Source organism: Manis javanica, chromosome 2, assembly GCF_040802235.1.
Source record: "Manis javanica isolate MJ-LG chromosome 2, MJ_LKY, whole genome shotgun sequence".
Taxonomy (NCBI): Eukaryota; Metazoa; Chordata; class Mammalia; order Pholidota; family Manidae; genus Manis; species Manis javanica.
Genome location: NC_133157.1, coordinates 112,040,994 through 112,059,805, shown reverse-complemented (window position 1 = coordinate 112,059,805; position 18,812 = coordinate 112,040,994). Strand labels below are relative to the sequence as shown.

The following is an 18,812-nucleotide window of genomic DNA, read 5'->3' as shown; positions in this document are numbered from 1 at the left end:
GTAAAAAAAAAACTTTAGGTTGTTTCATCAATACAAGGAGAATTTATTCCCTTACTAAAAAGGGCAAATTCATGGGCACTACAATATTATAGTATATGTTTGATCTAATTAAATTATTGGGTCAAGTAGAGAATTGTTCATCAGAAGCCACTGGAACCACTGTTAAATTTAGATAATCCTTTAAATTAAATATTAATGAACAATAGGAACATCCAAATTAGGAGATACTGAGGCACAGCCAAGCCCCACCCACCAAATCTACCCTACAGGAAAATTAAGAAGCTGTTTATTTTTGCATCTCTTTCGTTTCTAAACTCACAGAAATTTCTTTCATAGTTTGCATGAATGAGCCAGCCCTTTACCCACAATCTTGACTTCATCTAGGAAAACAAAACACAGCAATAAAATGTTGCAGTTGTTTTACTTATTGTTATTGTATTGTTTGTATCTTCTGTTATGAAATAAATCCCCCTGCTTTCTTTGTTGCCTTTTATTTTCTTAGTATGTGGCGGGTCCCTTGCAAATTCCCCCGAAGGAAACTTTACTTCCCCTGGCTATGACGGAGTCAATAATTACTCAAGAAACTTAAACTGTGAATGGACTCTCAGCAATCCAAATCAGGAAAATTCATCCATTTACATTCATTTTGAAGATTTTTACTTGGAAAGTCACCAGGACTGTCAATTTGATGCCCTTGAGTTCCAAGTGGGTGAGTCCAGTTGAGGAAAAAGTTCTCCCATTAAGCTATAATATTCTTGTGCTTGGACACAACCAAGGAAGAAGGGAGTCAAATGGCTGTAACATGTATACAAAAGATCTAGGTTGGTCAGACAAAGCTATAATTCTACCTGTGCCCAGCTGAGGGAATATGCTCTGTGAACAGTGTGTGAGATGGATCTGTGTTGACAACTAGGCCCTGTTTTTCAGTTGATGTGAGACTCACCCAGGGGAGATTCTGGTTTGTCTGTGTTCTGTTGAGTTCAGGTGGTCCCTTCAACTGTCATCTACTTTTTAGAGCTCCTATCCTTGGAGACTGGAACTTAGCATGGTCAGAATGTGTTGGCAGTGTCCTGAATTTATAGGAATTATACTTAGAAATCAAAAGACATTTTACAATGGTCCAGATGGAGAAGCACATGGAAAGCTATTTGGGAAATTATTCCCAAGCTTTTCTTTGTTTTTATGATAGGAATGAATTGAGATATGCTTGGTAAACCATAATTCTCTTAAGAATTTGAAAATATCTGCATTCATAGAAGATAAATCCATTTTAGTTCTTTCCTAAAGTCAAAGCATAGGTTAACCAACACACTGCCTCTACTGTCACATTGACACTCTTTTCCTGGTTAAAATAAGAAAAGACAGGGAAGAAAGTTTACATTGTAGATCGTCTATGCTGTTCAGTGTTCCATGTTTAAGGTTCCACATTTTAAAGGGAAGGAGGTTGAAAGCAGTGGAAGCTGGTACAGTCAGCTGGTGGCATGTTCTCAGTCAACTATAGAAATCGGTACTGACTTTGAAAACATGGAGGACAGAATTTTCAAGGAGATAAAGTCTGTGGTCACAGACCAACCGTCTCAGAGGGAGAATGGTCTGGGTTCTTTGAGGTAGATGAATCCAGAGGCTACTAGGGAAATGGAAGTTGTTTGAGAATGCACCCCATGTGATCCTGTTTAACCCTTGCCACCACTACCTGGTTCAAAGCCTCTGGCTGCTAGGGGCAAGCAGAGCAGCCACCTGCTACATGGCAGTCAGGTAAGTGCAGCCTTTTCTCTACTCCCTCATTTTAGAGATGGTTAGAACATATTTTGTTGGCTTATAGAATCAGTGGTGCAGGTCTGACAGAATAAATAGAGAGCAGATTGTGAACTCTGTAGGCGCTCTGTAAGTGGTGAATAAATTGCTGTGAAAAGTAATCTTCATAAAAACACCCAGCTCCGAGTCTGAAGTTCTTGGCCTGAGTACTAAAAATCCTGTTCACTTTAGCTGATTAAATAAAGAGAAGAAATCACTGAAGTTTTAGGTGACTATCACTTTTGGCTTGATGATGTTGGTATTATATTTCTCACTCCATGACAAAAGGCATATCCAAAGGTTTTTCTTTTAATTGAATCTCCATTTAGATGTGCTAAAGTAATTATGAAAATGCAAATTGGAACAAAATAGCCCTTACAGTAAAAAGGTTTACACCTAAAAGCATGTTTGTTTTTTTTACCCTGTTGGAGGGATTCTTTCTTTGGTTGTTGTCAGAGATAGAAAGGAACTTCATGAAATATTCCTTTATGAAATGTTTTTATTACTTATTATTATGAAATGAACTTTATGAAATGTCCACTACTAAATCAGAGTTTAAATGTGTCCATGAATACCTTGAAGTATTTTTTATTATTCATTCCTACCAAATTCATTGAATATAATTCTCAGAAGCTATATAAATAATGGCACTTGGCATGATATTTTGCTCAGGTGATGCTGATGGGCCTCTGTTATGGAGACTTTGTGGGCCTTCGAAACCTACGGTGCCATTGGTTATACCTTATCCTCAGGTATGGATACACTTTGTCACCAATGAACGTGTAGAACATGTTGGATTCCATGCAGAGTATTCCTTTACAGGTAAGATTCATTAAGCTCTCAAACTCTAGCAATAAAATAATAGATAATAGTCTTTTTCATAAAGAGCTTGCAAATATTTTTAGATTTATGTCTAGGTAGCTATTAGTTTGGTTGCTAATATCAATGAGATGTTCTAAATTATATCTTCTGATTGGTTGTTGCCAATACCTAGGAATTTAAAAATTTTTACACATTGATCTTTAGCCCAGAGATCTTACTATACTCATTAGTTTTAGTATTTTGTCTGTGGGTAATCTCTGGTTTTCCTGTGTAAACAATCATGGCTTCTGCAAAAGGCAATATTTTTTTCTTTCATTCCCAATACTTCATTTCTTTTTCTTGCCTTATTTCATTAGCTAAGGCCACCATTACAATGTTGAGTGGGAAGGATGATAGCATCTTGTTTTTGACCTTAATATGAATACCTGTGACATTTCATTGTTAACTATGTTTGTTGCTCTTAGGTTTTCAATAAATATTCCTTATCAGATTAAAGAAAGTCCCTTCAATTCTTAAGGTACAATGCTTTTTTTTTTCCTGTGAATGGGTAAAATATTTTAGCAAATGATTTTTTGCATCTACTGAGATGTTCCTATTTTTTCCTCCTTTAACATGTTAATGTGATAAATTATATTGAAAAATTTCTTTGTTAAACCACCCATTCATTTCCAGGATAAACCCTACTTGATCATGATGTGTGTGTTGACCATATTACTGGATATTATTCGCTAATATTTTGTGTTGGATTTGCATCTGTGACATTTAGTTTGTACCTGAAAAATCATCAAAAGACAGGCAGCACTATTCCGTACTGCTTCTCTAAACCACTGGAGTTTTTCTGGTCTCATTTACTAGCATGGCAGTCCTTTTAAATCCCCAATGTTATGTAAGAGTCTTAATTCCAACCCTTCCTCTTGTGAGGGTCCAAGGCCATGTGTTTTCTTCTGACTGGTCATCAAAACCTCAGACCCCAGACCATGGGACCCACATCTTAGTTCTATATCCTCGCAGACTGACACACTTCTAGTCTGAGATTACCCCTTGGATTTTTGAATACACTTACTCAGTTTTGGTCTTGGGGATCCCTTTTCGTTCCTTTAAGTTTGGCTATGAACCAAAATATGTTTTGGCTATAGTTCATCTAACATTTCTTTGTGTTTTATCAAATGGTTGATTGGGGGAAGGAGAGAGATTGATAATCTACTCAATCCATCATCTTGCCAACTGATTTTTCTTTATCACATTGAAAGAAAAGAGTCGGGCTTTAGGAAGCACTATTATTTGTGTGGAATGTCCGACCACACTATGCTTTAGAAATGTATCTGTTTTTTTACTAGCTATGTTACTATATAATTTGACTATATATTATATATGTATACCTGGCTACACACATGTGCTTGTTATCAAACTGACAAATTCTTCAGTTATGGTACTGATCATATTTTTCAAACTTATAATTATTTTCACTGGCCTAGCTTTTTCAAGAAAGGCAATGTTATTTGCTTTGTCCATTGTGCATTTACTGTTAGTTATAAATACAACTAATTATTCTCCCTTCTCCTTCACACTATACTTGAGACTGTTTTAACTATATAACTCTTTATATGGGATTCTGTTTATTTTTGTCTCCCAGTAAGTTTTACTCACTTTTATCCAACTTCATCTATTTATTCACTTACTGTTTTTTTTTTAAGTCATCCAGCACGATGGCTCTAAGTACCACTTCCTTAGGCTTTGCAGCAGTTTGTTTGCTTTCTCCTGTCTTATTTAGAAGGTTAAAAATCTAATTTCAGACTGTGGTGGAATACAGACAGGTGAAAGTGGAGTGATCGCCAGCCCCAACTATCCAGCTTCTTATGACAGTCTGACGCACTGTTCTTGGCTATTGGAAGCCCCACAAGGCCATACCATCACTGTGAGTTCTGATGACTGGGGAAAATACTTCTGAAACTATAGAACAAAAATACCAGGGAGTGTGTGCAAATAGAATTCTCTTAATAAGCAAGTGATTAGAACAGGCTTTATCCTGAGATCAGATCATTTTCTTCTTAAAATTCTCTCATTAGAGTACATATATTGGTATTTACAAGTTTACAATTAATGATGAATGAAATCCCTTTTCAAGCACAGGAGAAGCCATGTAGAAAAGACAATTCCCCATCTAAGAGATGTGTGAGCATGTTCTTGATGTGAGTTGCCATCCTAGCCCAGGAGACTGAGGAGGTGCCCCTAATGACTGTCAAAATTTCCAAGAGAACCCTTCATAAGGAAATTGAGGAGGGCAGTGGAGAGCTAAATAAGAGACAATAAACACAAAAGTATATGAATTAAAATAAAAGAAAAGAATTATCTAATTCTAGGTAGATAAGTTTACTGGCAATTCAGAGTGCCTCATGATTTCTTTTTTCTCCTGCAGCTCACATTCAGTGACTTTGATATTGAAGCCCATGTCACCTGTGCTTGGGACTCTATCACTGTCAGGAATGGTGGTTCTCCCGGGTCGCCAATAATAGCACAGTACTGTGGAAGTTCAAACCCCAGGACAATCCAATCTGGTTCCAACCAGCTGGTGGTGATTTTTAACTCAGACCATTCAGTGCAAAATGGTGGATTTTATGCTACATGGAGCACACAAACTTTGGGTAAATCACACAGTCTTTCTATTTACTGCCTTTTTTAATGGATGTATTTTTAAAATTGATTAATGAATTCAACAACTGTACATTTTATAACATTCTCTGGGAGACTAAATTCTAGATGTTTACACATATATCATGTAACAAACCCTGTAAGGAACACACAATATCAATACATATTTTCTTCATTTTGCATGGATGAAATTCAAGCATAAATGGGTTGATAGTTTCCCAGGTCATATAGCTAATAATTGGTAAGGTCAGGATTTGAGTAGACAGTATTTCCCAGAAACTTTGATCTTAGCACTTCACTATGTGGCTTCCATAGGCAAAAGGGCATAGTACAACCAGAGAATCAAATATAATAGAAAAGTAGTATGGAATCCCAAGTATTTAAAAATATTTGGAGTTTGGAAACAAAATGCTGAGTAGTGGCTGAGAGAGCCACTGAAGTTTTGAGTAGCAAAGTGGTAAGATCTCTGACGTAGAATACATGCTCGGTATGTGGCAAACTATCATAGACTGGATTTTGAAAAAGTAGCTTTTATGCATGTAAAGTGTGAACTTCATGGAAATTCCCAGAAAATAGAAGAACTTGCATTGGATACTTTATTCAAGGTTTCCTTAAAGCCTTGCAGGATCACACAGGGCAGCTCCTTCTCGGAGAGTCAGAGTTACTATGAAGGTATTTGTAGAATGAGTCAGACTCTCCCTCATTAAACCACTGGTTGCTATTGAAGTCAGAAAGGTGTTTAAGATGAACCATTGGTTTCCCAAGAGTTTAAAAGCAAAAGATACAAGGAAGAGTCTTCAACTTCATTGTGTTTGGAGTTCATCTCTTTTTCTTTTGTCAACTTTTAAGTACATATTTTAATGGTATAAAATAATCCTAGGCTGTCTTGCCAATGGGTTTCAGCCCTGGGCAAGTTCACTATGGATTCAGTGTGACAACAGGAATGACAGTAGAACGTTCTTGGGGTGACAAGTTTTATTACCTGGCTTGTTCTCCTGGTGGTAGGTCGACTACTAGCATCTCTGCCTCCTCCCAGAGCACTGGGCTGAGCTCATCATCACGTGATTAAAGTTCAGTGAGGATCCTGGCCATAGGAACCCCAACTTCCCCATACAGACTTTCTGTCTTTCATTCCATGCCACTTATTTTCATCCATCAGTATTTCAATATGAATCAACCAGATGGCTTAATGGAGGAAATTTCCCTTCCTCAAAATCTTTTTCTCTAGGCCTGTGTTAGAGTAAAATTAGACTTAAGTATGGACTTGTATGCTCATGGGTTAGTGGTAATAAAATACAGAATTTGGGATTGTTGGCTCACAAACTCTGGGTATCTGGATAGAAGCCTATCCTCTTTTATGACAAGGGTTAGTGTTCTCAGGTGAGTTCAATATAATGTAACAAAACTGTCATGGTTGAAGCTTCCTCCAGAGGCAGTGTACCTTGGAGTAGAGAGGTCTTGTCGACCTGCCCTGAGGGCCAGTGACTCATATGGAAGGAAAGATGAACTGAAAGCCCACATTTAGAAATATATCTTCTCTGAAACTTAGGTTACCAAAATTGTTATTTTCCTCACTAATTAATGACTTCCCATGCCAATTTTTCCAGGTTGTGGGGGAATATTTCATTCAGATAATGGTACAATCAGATCCCCTCACTGGCCTCAGAGTTTTCCTGAGAACATCAGATGTTCCTGGACAGTCATTACTCACGAAAGCAAACACTTGGAGATCAGCTTTGACAGCAACTTCCTAATCCCCAGTGGTGATGGACAGTGTCAGAACAGCTTTGTGAAGGTGAGCGCACTTGTTTATTTCATTGGAGCTGAGCTGGTTTCATGGACATAAACATTTAGACTAGAAATGACTTATTGCCTCTCAAAGTAAGAAAAGGACAATTTCTCTGCTTAGATTTCTTGAATGAAAAAAATGAAAGAAAAAAAACCCTCCCTAACAATTAGGAGTTAAAATTTGAACCACAACACACAAATTGTACTGTGACTTTTCATTTGCTTGTCTACAGGCAAAGTAACTTAATTAAGGATACTGTTTTCTGGCCTTATTGAACTCTTCTGAGTACTAACGGTTCTACTTTTCTGCGGAAACTAAGAAAGAATGCCAGATTTCTTTGTTTTTTTCTTGTTTTCTTTTTTTTTTCCTGATAGATCCTCAAGGGTAAAATGAGTAAGGCATTATTGCAGACAACATTTAAAGTATGCTAAAAAAATTCCAGGAAGCTAGAGATGTGGCTAGTGTAAGCTGTCAGCATGGGCTTAAGAGCTAGGGGCTGAAAGGACAGTGAGAGGCCTGTGTAAAATGATGTCAGGGTGGCAGAGTCTCTCTTTCTCTAAAGTCACAAAAGCTGCTCATGTGGCACTGACCTTGCTTTTTATTGACTTACGACCATGATGGCTGCATTATAAATCCGTTCCATCTGTGCTGTTTTGCATCTTCTTTGTTGTATCTCTAAGAAGCTATGCCTTTTAATGGAAAGAACACTGGTCTTATTCATATTAGCCTAGACTCCATTCATCTCTTACATTTACCACCTGCATGTTCCCCTATGAGCTAACTAAACATTTGGACTTTAACCATACTCAACCATAAAATAAGAACAATTCATGCTTCAGTAGGACTGTTTTAAGCATTAGAGGTAATATGGCATGATAACATAAATAGTGCTGTATACTTGGAATATAAAACTACCTAATGAATAGGAGTGGCTTTTATTGTCAATGTTATTATTATTTTATATCATCTCTCAAGTTATTTTTTAAATCTAATTGATCCATGCTTACTGTTTGAATAAACACCCTATACTTATGTAAGATGTGTGTGTTATAAAATACATTTATTATACACTTTTCCTGCTTTTTTCATGCAACAAACAAACTCTCTCTCTCATGGACAAAGTCAACATCAAATGTATAAAAGTTAGCAAAGCCTTGCAAGTTCTTCAGTTGTAAAAATGGGGTCTGATAAGTTATTTAGGCCTATTTCTCTTGTGGTTAAATGGGAGTCCCTCTGGCATTAGGCAAGGTCAACACCACTGGCAAGTGGGATTAATTTGGAGCCCTGCCAAATCTAAGTGGCCTGGGGAAGCAGTCTTTTTCCTGCTGGACTTGAGACTCCTGTTTCTGCCAAGAGATACTGAAGTATGTGGGCAGAGCCAGCCAGAGGGGCCCTGGCAAACAACCTGGCAAACAACCTAAACCTCACATCTTATGTAAAAATGAACTCAAAATAGACCAGAAACTAAAATGTAACATCTACAGCTATAAATTTATAGGCAAAAAATAATAGCCAGTATCTTTGGGACCTAGAGATAGATGAAAAGTTCTTGGACAAAACATTGAAAGAATGATCCATAAAATAAATTGATAAATTTTACCTCATCAAAATAAAAAATCTTTCATTCTTTGAAAGCCTCTGTGAAGAGGCTGCAAAGATAAGCCGCAGACTGAGAGAAAATATGTACAAACCACATATCTGACAACAGACTGAATCTAGAATATATATGGAACTCTCAAACTCAACAGTGAAACCAAGAATCCAGTTAGAATATGTGCAAAAGATATGAACAGATATTTCACTGCAGAGGATTTATGGAATGTAAATGAACATATGAAAAGCTGTTCAACATTGCTAGCTGTTAGGAAAATGAGAATTAAAACCACAGTGAGATATCAGCACTACACACCCATCAGAAGGTCTAAACAAAAAAGTGACATTAAACCCTGCAAGGATGCAGAGAAGCTGTATCACTTGTCCATTGCCAGTGGTAACGCAAAAGTTACAGCCACTATGAAAAGTAGTTTGGGGGTTTCTTACCAAATTAAACAGGCACTTACCATAAGATCCAGCAGTTGCACTCTGGGGCATTTGTCAGTGTAATGAAAGCTATGTGCACATGACAACCTGTATACAAATGTTCATAGGAGCTTTATTTCTAATAGCCAAAAACTGGAATCTGTGAACATGTACTTCAACAGGTGAATACTAACACTAACTCTGGCACGTACATAACAGGAGATCCAACTCTTCAGTATAAACGATCGGCAGATTTAACAATTTGGACAAATCACCAGGAGTTACACCAAGTGAAAAAAAGCCAGTTCCAAAAGGTTTACATAATTTGTTGTTCCACTTATAAAATTTTTGAAATGACAATATTTAGAAATGGATGACAAACAGCTAGAGACGGATGTGAGAGCGAAGTGCATGTGATTATAAAAGGGCAACTAGAGGTGTCCTTGTGGTGTTGGAAGGGCTCAGCCTCTTGGTTGTGGTGGCGTACAACTGAACACACACAGGAACACAAGAAAAACTGGGAAACTGAGTAAGATGGGCAGGCTGTATCAACATCCTGATGATGATATATACTATAATTTTGCAAGATGCCAATATTGGGGGATACTGGGAAATGTGTACAAGGGATTTATCTAAATTGTATCTTAGAACTGCATGTACATCTGCAGTTATCTTCAATTAATAAACATTAATTTAAAAAAATACTTGAATGGTAAAATGTCATATGCAGCCAGGCTCAATTATAGAAATCCTGAAGGGAAGTCCAGAAGCTTTTGACTTAATGACCATTTCATAACATTTTGCAGATCCAGTGTAGTTTCAGTGAATCCTGAGTCACACAGCAAATGAAATAAGTTCTTGACTGACAAGGCAATGACTATTTAATAACTCTTTCCCGTTATTATCATTGCAACACTTAGGTTCTTGGGTCAAAATCCATTATGAATGACTTCAGGAGAGAGTAAGCCCTTGAGCATACCTCAAGTTCTTTTAAAGCAGTTGAAATTCTTTATTAAAAGTTTTAGCTCTTATCACTTTGCCTTTTTATTAATGTTTATAGAACTGGTATCTGCAGATTATCTGTCTCTCAGTAAATCCTGTTTATACTTTTACAAAATGTGGATAGAAAACTTCTGTATACTGTTTCCCTGGAGAGTTGGAGGCAGAGGTGTTTGAGGAGGTTAACAAGGATGTTGGCAGTGTGCATTTCTTTTCTGACACTTTTTTTTATCTTAGCTATTCAGTAGAATGTCTGTGCTTTTGTTCTTAGTAGCCCCAAGTGCCAGGTGCCTCCCATGTCTAAATAAACAGAAAGTATAATTTGACTTCCATATGATGACTAACAGCTGGATCTCCTGTGCTTGAAAATCAGTTGAAATGATATGGCTTTAAAGTACAGAGAAATACTAAATCAGCCCTATGAATCAGTGCTGTTTCACATCTCTTCCTATGGACTCATTTGCCAAGAAAAGTGTTTTTAATGGTTTGATGATTTATTGCTTCGTTTGAGGAATATCAAATGTGTAATTTCAATGCGTATGTTCAAATGCGTAATTTGTTTAATTTGATGTGAAGGAAATGTTGAATAGTCAAGTGAAAGTAATCCAAACCCAATTACCTTCTTGGGCTAGATAATTCTTAGTTACGGGGGGAGGGCAGGGGCAGACTCGGGGGCAAGGGGAGAGCTGTTCTGTGCATTATCTGGATTTTAGTAGCATCCCTGGCCCTTACCCACCACATGCCACCCCCCACACCAAATGTGACAGTCAGAAATGCCCCCAGACATTGCCAAATGTCCCTGGGGAACAACATTGCTCCTGGATGATTCACTCAACTCAGGGGATCTTCCTTGGTTAAACATACTTAATGGGCTTTCCCCCCAATAATGTGTATTCATTACTTAATAGCAGTATTTTCCTTGAGTTACTCAGCATTATGGATACCTTGACCTCTTGCGTAACGACAGCAAAACTTCCCTGGCTGATCTCCCGACATCTTCTCTTTTCCTCTATTCTCCACATCATGTTTTCCAAAAACAAGGCATCAATGAGCCTTCAACTTTCCAGTGGCTCCTTGCCATTTTAGGACAGTGCCCCAGGTCTCTAACATCTCCGAAGGCCTGCAGGGACTCTGCAGCCTGGCCTCACACCTTACTCAGTTTTCACTCTGTTCTTTGAAGTAGCCATGTCCCTTACAGCTGTGGGACTCTGTAGGCAGGCGCATCTCTCCCCAGATTAGGTACATCCCCTTATCACATACTCTGCACAGCTCCATTATGGCTACTTTCATGGCTAGAATTTTGCATTTAAATTTGTGATTCTGTGATTAACATCCTTCCCTAGGCTGGTGAGGATTGGCTTGTTTGGAAATTTGATGCTTGTAATTTATTCCTCAGGGACTATTTTTCAAATGAGTATATCAGTTTCTTCTTTTAAAGTGGCCAGACCAATTAAATAACAGCCTAGGTGTACTTGAGAATTGCCAACCAGTCTAGTAAATAGCACACAGTGACTGAATTTCATCCTTTACATTGAACCTTAAAATTCAACACTGCCAGACAGCAGGGCTTATACCTGCTGATTACATGTATACTTGGAATTCAGGTCTGCTTTCTTCACGCACTACAAATATATTAATTTCCATAGGCTTCTTGCTTGGTAAATGTTCTTTCTTGCAACCCACAACTTGACCTACCCAGCACAAATAGTAAGCCCACAGTAGCACATTGCTGTTCTGTCTCCCTTGGCACCTAGCAAGCTCAGCTCGATCAGGTCCTCCAGGAGAAGGTAAGAGGGAACCGGGTAGTGATGGTTTTTTTTTTGAATGCACTGCCTCACCATGCCAAAATGAACATAATTTCCTTGGGAGAATCAAGAACGGGATATGCTATAAAAAAGCAGCTTAAAAAATACTCTCAAAAGAAAACTGCAGATTTGCATGTGTTTCATTTATGATTATGTTTAGGTTGGGAATAAATACCTGAATTCCGTTTTTTTCCAGCCTAAGCACATTAAAATACTGACAGGGGCAAACCTCAAGCATTAAGTTGTGTTTATGGCTCTGCTAGGTCTGGGCAGGAACTGAGGAGGCCGACAAAACTCTGCTAGCCACAAGCTGTGGGAACGTGGCTCCTGGATCCATCGTCACACCGAGAAACATGTTCACTGCCACGTTCCAATCTCAGGACACCCCAGCTCAGGGTTTCTCTGCGTCGTTTGTAAGCCGTAAGTAGCACTAAATACCAAACCAGGAGACCCTTAAAAGGGTGTAGCTGCCAAAGGCAGACTTGGAAAAGAGTGGGTGGGGGGTGAGAGTACACCAGGATTTGCTGGAACTGGGGATCCAAGGAGAAGACTGGGGGTGGGCCCCCTAATCCTGAGAGTGCACCCTTCCTTCAAAATCAGTGAGAGTGGAACTGAACTCAACGTGGGTCAATCAAGAAATGACATAAAAGACCCGAGTGCCGCTTGCTGATATCTAAAAGTAACCCAAAAATCCAGAGAGGGGTGGGAACTGGGCAGAATTCCAGGTGACTGGTAATTATCAGACAAGGGTGTGCCTGGCATGGAACACATTGACTACCTTCATGACTACCTGAGGGCTTTAAACACATGCTGATTCTTGGGCTTCGCCCGACCTGCCTGAATTCAGAGTTTGCATGGAGGGGAACTGCCTCTGCCTGCTCTCACCCAGATGATTCTTACGCTCGGTACCCTGGGAGGTTCTTCATTCAGGATCTTCCCTTCCTCCTCTGATCACTGCCCACAAACTAGGTTAGTGCGAAATGTAGCCTCAAGTCTGGGAACCAATGGTTGCATTAAATTGAGTAGCCAGTGATTGCAAATCCCTGTTTAGGGAAAATGTTTGAGGAAAAAAATTAGAGGAAATGACAATGCCATGATCAGGGCTTTCAGACATGAATACCCTGGAGGTGGTGTAAAGGAAGCAAGGAGAGAAAAGCCCAGGCCTGACCTGGGGTCTTCACTGGGGCCTTGTGCATGCATATGTCTGTGGCTGATTTTAATATCAGTTTAAAAGGATACTGATATTTTTATATGTGATAAATCAGGGAGTAATGGATTAATTAGTGGTTATATGAAAACAAATGTTATTTTAGTGGTAAAATACAGATAGTTCTCTGTTATTTCTGATGCCAGGGATTCATGTGAGAATTTGATTAAGTTGGGATTAGCAAATTCAACCATTTTTTTAAAGCAGGTATTGTTTTGATGGTCATAGTATGATGATAATGAAAATAACATTTTTCTAATAATATAATAAGACATTTTAAAACCATCAAGTGTACTGCTCAGGCACAAATCACTTTTCATCATTTTAGTTTTTTGCCTACATGAACATTAAATCTTTGGTAAGTAATCCTTTATTTAATATATTAAATTAAGTCATTTGCAATAGATATGTGTTAAAATTTCTACGGCTAAGCACAAAACTCTGCAGCATTTTCTGAAACATATAATCTCAATTTGCATGTCTATTTATTTTTAAATCAGAGCTCCATACTGGTAGTTAATGTTTCCCCATTTGGAGTATCTCAGGGATTATGTCTCCAGAGAATTTAGGGAATTTGAATCTTTCACTCACTGAGAAAGATACTACAGTGAGAACAAATGTTCTGAGGATGCCTTTTGCCTCCCACACAGGATGCGGAAGTAATTACACTAACCCTTCAGGTTACATTGTTTCTCCAAACTACCCAAAGCAGTACGACAACAACATGAATTGCACCTACATCATAGAAGCTGATCCTCTGTCCCTCGTTATCTTGACCTTTGTGTCATTCCATCTGGAACGTAAGTTTATTCTTATTAAATTACAGTTGATTCTTAATAAATGATCAAGTGATAAGTAGAGGCAAAAACAGACTAAAATCACCATTTGATGAAAATATTTAAAATGTTACAATGTATATTTGAAGTAAATTTTGACTAAAATTCCATCCCGTATTTTAAGAATACCTGTACTATTCTGTATATTTCATCCAAAAGTGAAAAAAATAATTCAAGAGCTTTAAGAACACATCATGTAAGTTGCTTAAAGAAAGTAAGTTTGAAATGTGATATGCATTAGTAATAGTTTTTAATTTATTCATTTGCTTTTATTCTATACACATACATACATACATACATACATACATGCACCTGCCTGCATGCATATACCAAAGCTAGCAAGAGAAACTGTCCTGCTGAGTCAAAAGTGGATGCTTAATCAATACTGAGTGATTATTAATTATTAAATCAGTTAATAATGTCAATAAATATCTGTGCTCTACTTGTATTAAACATTATCACAGGACCCCTTTCATCTCCTTTCTCTTCCTCATCTTCATCACTTGCACAGGGACTGTGAAATCCCTACCACAGCAGCCCTTGGGGTTCATGCCTCAGCTCTAGTGAATGGGCTGTCGAGGAGCTGCTGGCTCCATTGGGCTCTGACAACATAGGCACAACCTGATGATCAATGGGCCCTGGTACCTATTGATCCCTTCAAGTACCTGGGTGTCTTCAGCCACTCAGTCATATTAGTATTTTTCACAAATTAACTTTCCATTGCTAAATTGCAATTAATCTATAAATTTTCCAGCACCCTCTACATAATCAAAATTTCTTTCTGTTTGGGGTAGTCTCCCATGGCAGTGAAAAGTTACACTTAGCAAAAGGTCATGATATATAAAGCATTAAGGGAAAAGAAACAGTTTATATGAAATAATCTGATTTTCTATTATCAAAAGCATATGTGTGAATAAATCTGTAAGACTATTATGCAGTACTTTAAGAGTTGTTACCACTGTGCCATAGATTTATAAGTGATACTTATTTTTGTCTTCATACCTTTTCTATTAATTTTGTAATCAGAAAAAAAGTTGTTTTAAGTACAGGGGGAAACATGTGGCTTGGATTGTGTATTTTATGCACATTTGTTCTCATCACATAAACACAAGAATGTCATATGCCAGTATCATTTAGGCTATAAAAGGAGGTGCTGGTAAATATACTACATAACATTGCCACAGAAGCACTGCTAATACCAATGGCATATATATTATTACAAGGCTGCCTGTACTGACTACAAACAGTAGCTTCCTGAGTTTGGCTGGTGGGATAGGTGGTCAGGGTGCTGTGGAACGGTCTTGGGGTTTGACGGGTCTCATTTTAGGGTGGGTCTCCAGACCAGGTCAGCCACTTATTAGTCACATGACTGTGCAAATTACTTAATCTTCCTTTCTGATATCCACTTTAATTCTTAAAAAATATAAACTAGTAGTTATGAAAGTCAGATGATGCCTGTAGAAACATATTTTGTGAAATATAATTCATCAGCATGGACATTGTTTCTTTAATTTTCTGCCAGCAGCAAGGATCCCCAGACATGCCCTTATACAGATCATCTGAGAACTGATCCTTGGTTTTGACTGATGGAGTGATTTCTAATCTAATGGATTTGCTAATCCCCACCCAGGTGAAGAGACTGATATTTTTATAAGATGGTATCTTATGATGTCTTGTGACAGTTCCAGTGTTACAAGCACTCAGCATTTCAAGCTGTTAAGTGAGTCATTTCTGGCTATAGATTAATTGAATTATGATGATTCTCAAAAGAGGACAACATTAATCAAATTTATTCTATAATTAAATTCTTATCATTAATCATATCAGTGCTGAGGTTCATTGAATACCATCAACAAGCTAGAGATTCATTAGCCACAGTAAAAATAACTAACCTTTCACCCCTTCTAAAGTGAGCCCGAGGAATTCATCTGCAGTATATTCAGATAAAACCAAAACTTGTTCCCAAGAAGAATCAGCTTTTTTGCAGAAGCATTGGTCTTTGTGGCTACCATAGGCCGTAAGAGCTGTTTCTGAGAGGTTCTGTCCAAATGACTGGGCATTTCTGAGCTCAGCATCCCAGCAGGGCCAGCGCTGACAGAGGCCAAGTTGACAGTTCTTGATCGGCTTGCTCTTTTGGCAGGCCACTAGCACAAAAGGTGGATCTGGCAAGAAAAGGAGGGACCTATGCCAGGCTACAAAACCCACTTGCGCATATGTTGTGTCTACTAAACACTGACAACTGTTAGGAAAGGGCTTACCATTTGGGCCAGTGTACTGATGCTCACCTCCATGCTGGTGCTTCCTGCAGGCAGGTTACCAAGGTTCAGTGACCTACGACTGAAGTAAGTTGCTCTAAAAATATGTTGTATTTTACATTGGCTTAATCCTCTATAACTTTCTCAATATTACTACATTTCTAATATTAATCATTCTGTGAACTACAAACTTCTTATCTTTTCTATACAATCATTACTGAAGTATAAAAATCAGTGAAATCGATGAAAAGTCATGGAAGAAATGTCCATTTGAGTACTTATAAAGCAACTTTTTGTTCTCCTGAATTTCTTTCTAAGACCAAAATGACTCTTTGTATTCTTAACTGCATCTTTAAAAGTTGTAAAATAAATCAGAGAATTGATAAATTCAAAATGTTTCTTTTGGTCAAAAATGAAATACCAGAAACAAACAAAAGCTAACATCAAAGCTTGAGAGAAAAATTGTCACTGTTTGTATTTATTTAATAAATAAGTTTAATTAATTTAATTACTATAAAATTATTATAAGATATAAATAAATTTAAATAAAGTTATTAAATAAATACTTATTGTATTATCCCCAATACTGAACAGTCTAAAACTATGTTTTTGTGTTTTCATTATTCATGTGCCCAAGTAGATGCCTCCACATTGCTGAGAAGGTTATAGGTCCTTTTTGCTTTTTACTTTCATAGATAAAGCACTTAGCAGATGAGGTGACCTAAGGCAAACAAATGCCTTTGTACCTTGATTTTTCTATCATTAAAATTGGATAGTAATATGGATTCACCTTGGTGATAATGAAGGGTTTAAAATTCTTAATTGAAAAAATCTATATCTAGGCATATTCTAAAGTCAGTTTTTCTCAGACCCAGAGTTTCTTCTGATAAGAATTGGGGAGTGGAGTAGCATCTTAGCACAGAAAGTGGAGAGAACCAGGAGGGCAAATGCTTTTGCTCAGTCCTCTAGGGATGGCTTCAAAAGAACAGGTTGCAGTGCTGAATTTCCAGAGCAGCCAGAGGGCAAAGGTCTGTGTAGTATCTGCCTGAATTCTCTTTTATTAACTTAGAAGTTCTGGTTTATAGGCTACATCTAATACAAAACTTAAAGGAAAAGGAAAAGAAAATTTACTTCTAAATTTATCCTTTTTCCCTCTTTTTTTCTAACGAGAAGCACAGTTGGTTTTGTTAGCTGTTTTGGTTCACAATTTCCCACCCATTTAATCTAAGTTAAAAAAAAAAGAATGGCATTACTCAACTCCTTACCATTTCTTCTCTTTGCTTTCTCAATCATTTCTAACGAAATCAAAATGTAGGCACATTTCACAATTATTATTTTAGAAAACATTGAGCAAAGGTTCTTTGAAATAGTGCCTATTGATATTTTATTCAAATTGGCCAGGCACTAGAGGAGACCGTTTAATTATGTGAGGCTCCTTGTTTGCCTGTGTTACAAAACTTGGGCCTTTGCCCTCTGTAGGGAGCTCTGTAGGGCATGAGCACATGCTCTTCCTCTGGCCGAATCATTCCTCCATGGAGGAATCCAGTCCCCAAGCTACTTGGAGCAAGTTGGACACTGCTGCCCCCAAATTCACATACCTCTCCCTAAAACCCTTTGCTACTTGATTGAAAAACTTTATCTTTTCTACAATATTAACTATCCCAACCAAAGGTATTTCCCCGTATGTCTGGCCCTCTTTGGCATCTCTCCCTCTCTATGACTGAAGAAGAATTGCAGTCTGAATCTAAATTCCACAAGTTTATACTATTTGCTGAATTACTTATCCTTGATTTCCTTCAATTCTCTCCAAGTTCGTGGAGTCATCATGAAATCCAGAATTGAACATTGCTCTTTAATAAAGCCCAGGAGAATATGATAAAAATTATATTTCAGTAGCATGGATAGAACCTTACCCATTTCAAACAGTAAATGTGTTTTAAAGTTTTTCAGAAGGATGGAAAACAGTCATAAAAAGAAATCATGGAGGATTGTTTACATCTCAGATATTTCAGTAGTAATTATACATCAAATCATTTATTGAAGATAGAAATAAGAATGACCATGGCTCCTTATCTCAAGACATGGGCTCTAGTCCAAGGAGGAAGTATCGTTCAATTTCAGGGTACTTTTCCTGACAAACGTTCATATGTCTGATGGGCAGTAAACTCAATTTTGATATCCATCTTGTCCCTTGAAGAACTGTTTCCACACTTGACTAAGTTCCTTCTCTCCCTAAAAGGTAACCATTCTAGTTGCATTAACTGTGTTCTACTTTAGGGTTTTGTGTATATTTTGATTATATATTCAATTGGTTCCTCCAGTAATTATGGGGTAAAGTATTTAATGATTATTTTCTGATGCCTGTGGTCTTTGTTCTCAAGTGCCTTCTCATTAAAGAATTATGCTGGTATCTTTGTTGCAGTAGTGATGTGATATTTAGAGATGGAGAGAAAGATGTGTATGTGTTAATTACTTGATGCCTATTTACGTATTTATATCTCATTTTCTTGTGCATTACCTTGTTTATGCTAACCCTTGGTATATTCTAAGACTTTAGGTGACTTTATAAGTTCTGATATTATGAAGTGTTTGATTTCTTATGGATAAGATTTGGAGGACATACTACCTTAAAGAAAT

General features: G+C 37.5%; 1 protein-coding gene across 3 annotated transcripts in view; it reads left to right on the top strand.

The window, feature by feature from the left end:
• CUBN (cubilin) overlaps window positions 1–18,812 on the top strand; it is a 267,651-nt gene that overhangs the window by 190,293 nt on the left and 58,546 nt on the right. For 2 of the 3 annotated variants that reach the window (XM_037001703.2, XM_073229128.1), the window contains exons 50-56: window positions 503–709; window positions 2,467–2,616; window positions 4,410–4,531; window positions 5,033–5,258; window positions 6,873–7,060; window positions 12,141–12,297; window positions 13,735–13,884. In XM_037001703.2, coding sequence (XP_036857598.2) covers window positions 503–709; window positions 2,467–2,616; window positions 4,410–4,531; window positions 5,033–5,258; window positions 6,873–7,060; window positions 12,141–12,297; window positions 13,735–13,884 — 1,200 coding nt within the window. Of the gene's footprint in view, window positions 1–502; window positions 710–2,466; window positions 2,617–4,409; window positions 4,532–5,032; window positions 5,259–6,872; window positions 7,061–12,140; window positions 12,298–13,734; window positions 13,885–15,445; window positions 16,263–18,812 lie in introns of all 3 variants that reach the window. The other variant, XR_012127986.1, reaches the window with a different exon arrangement.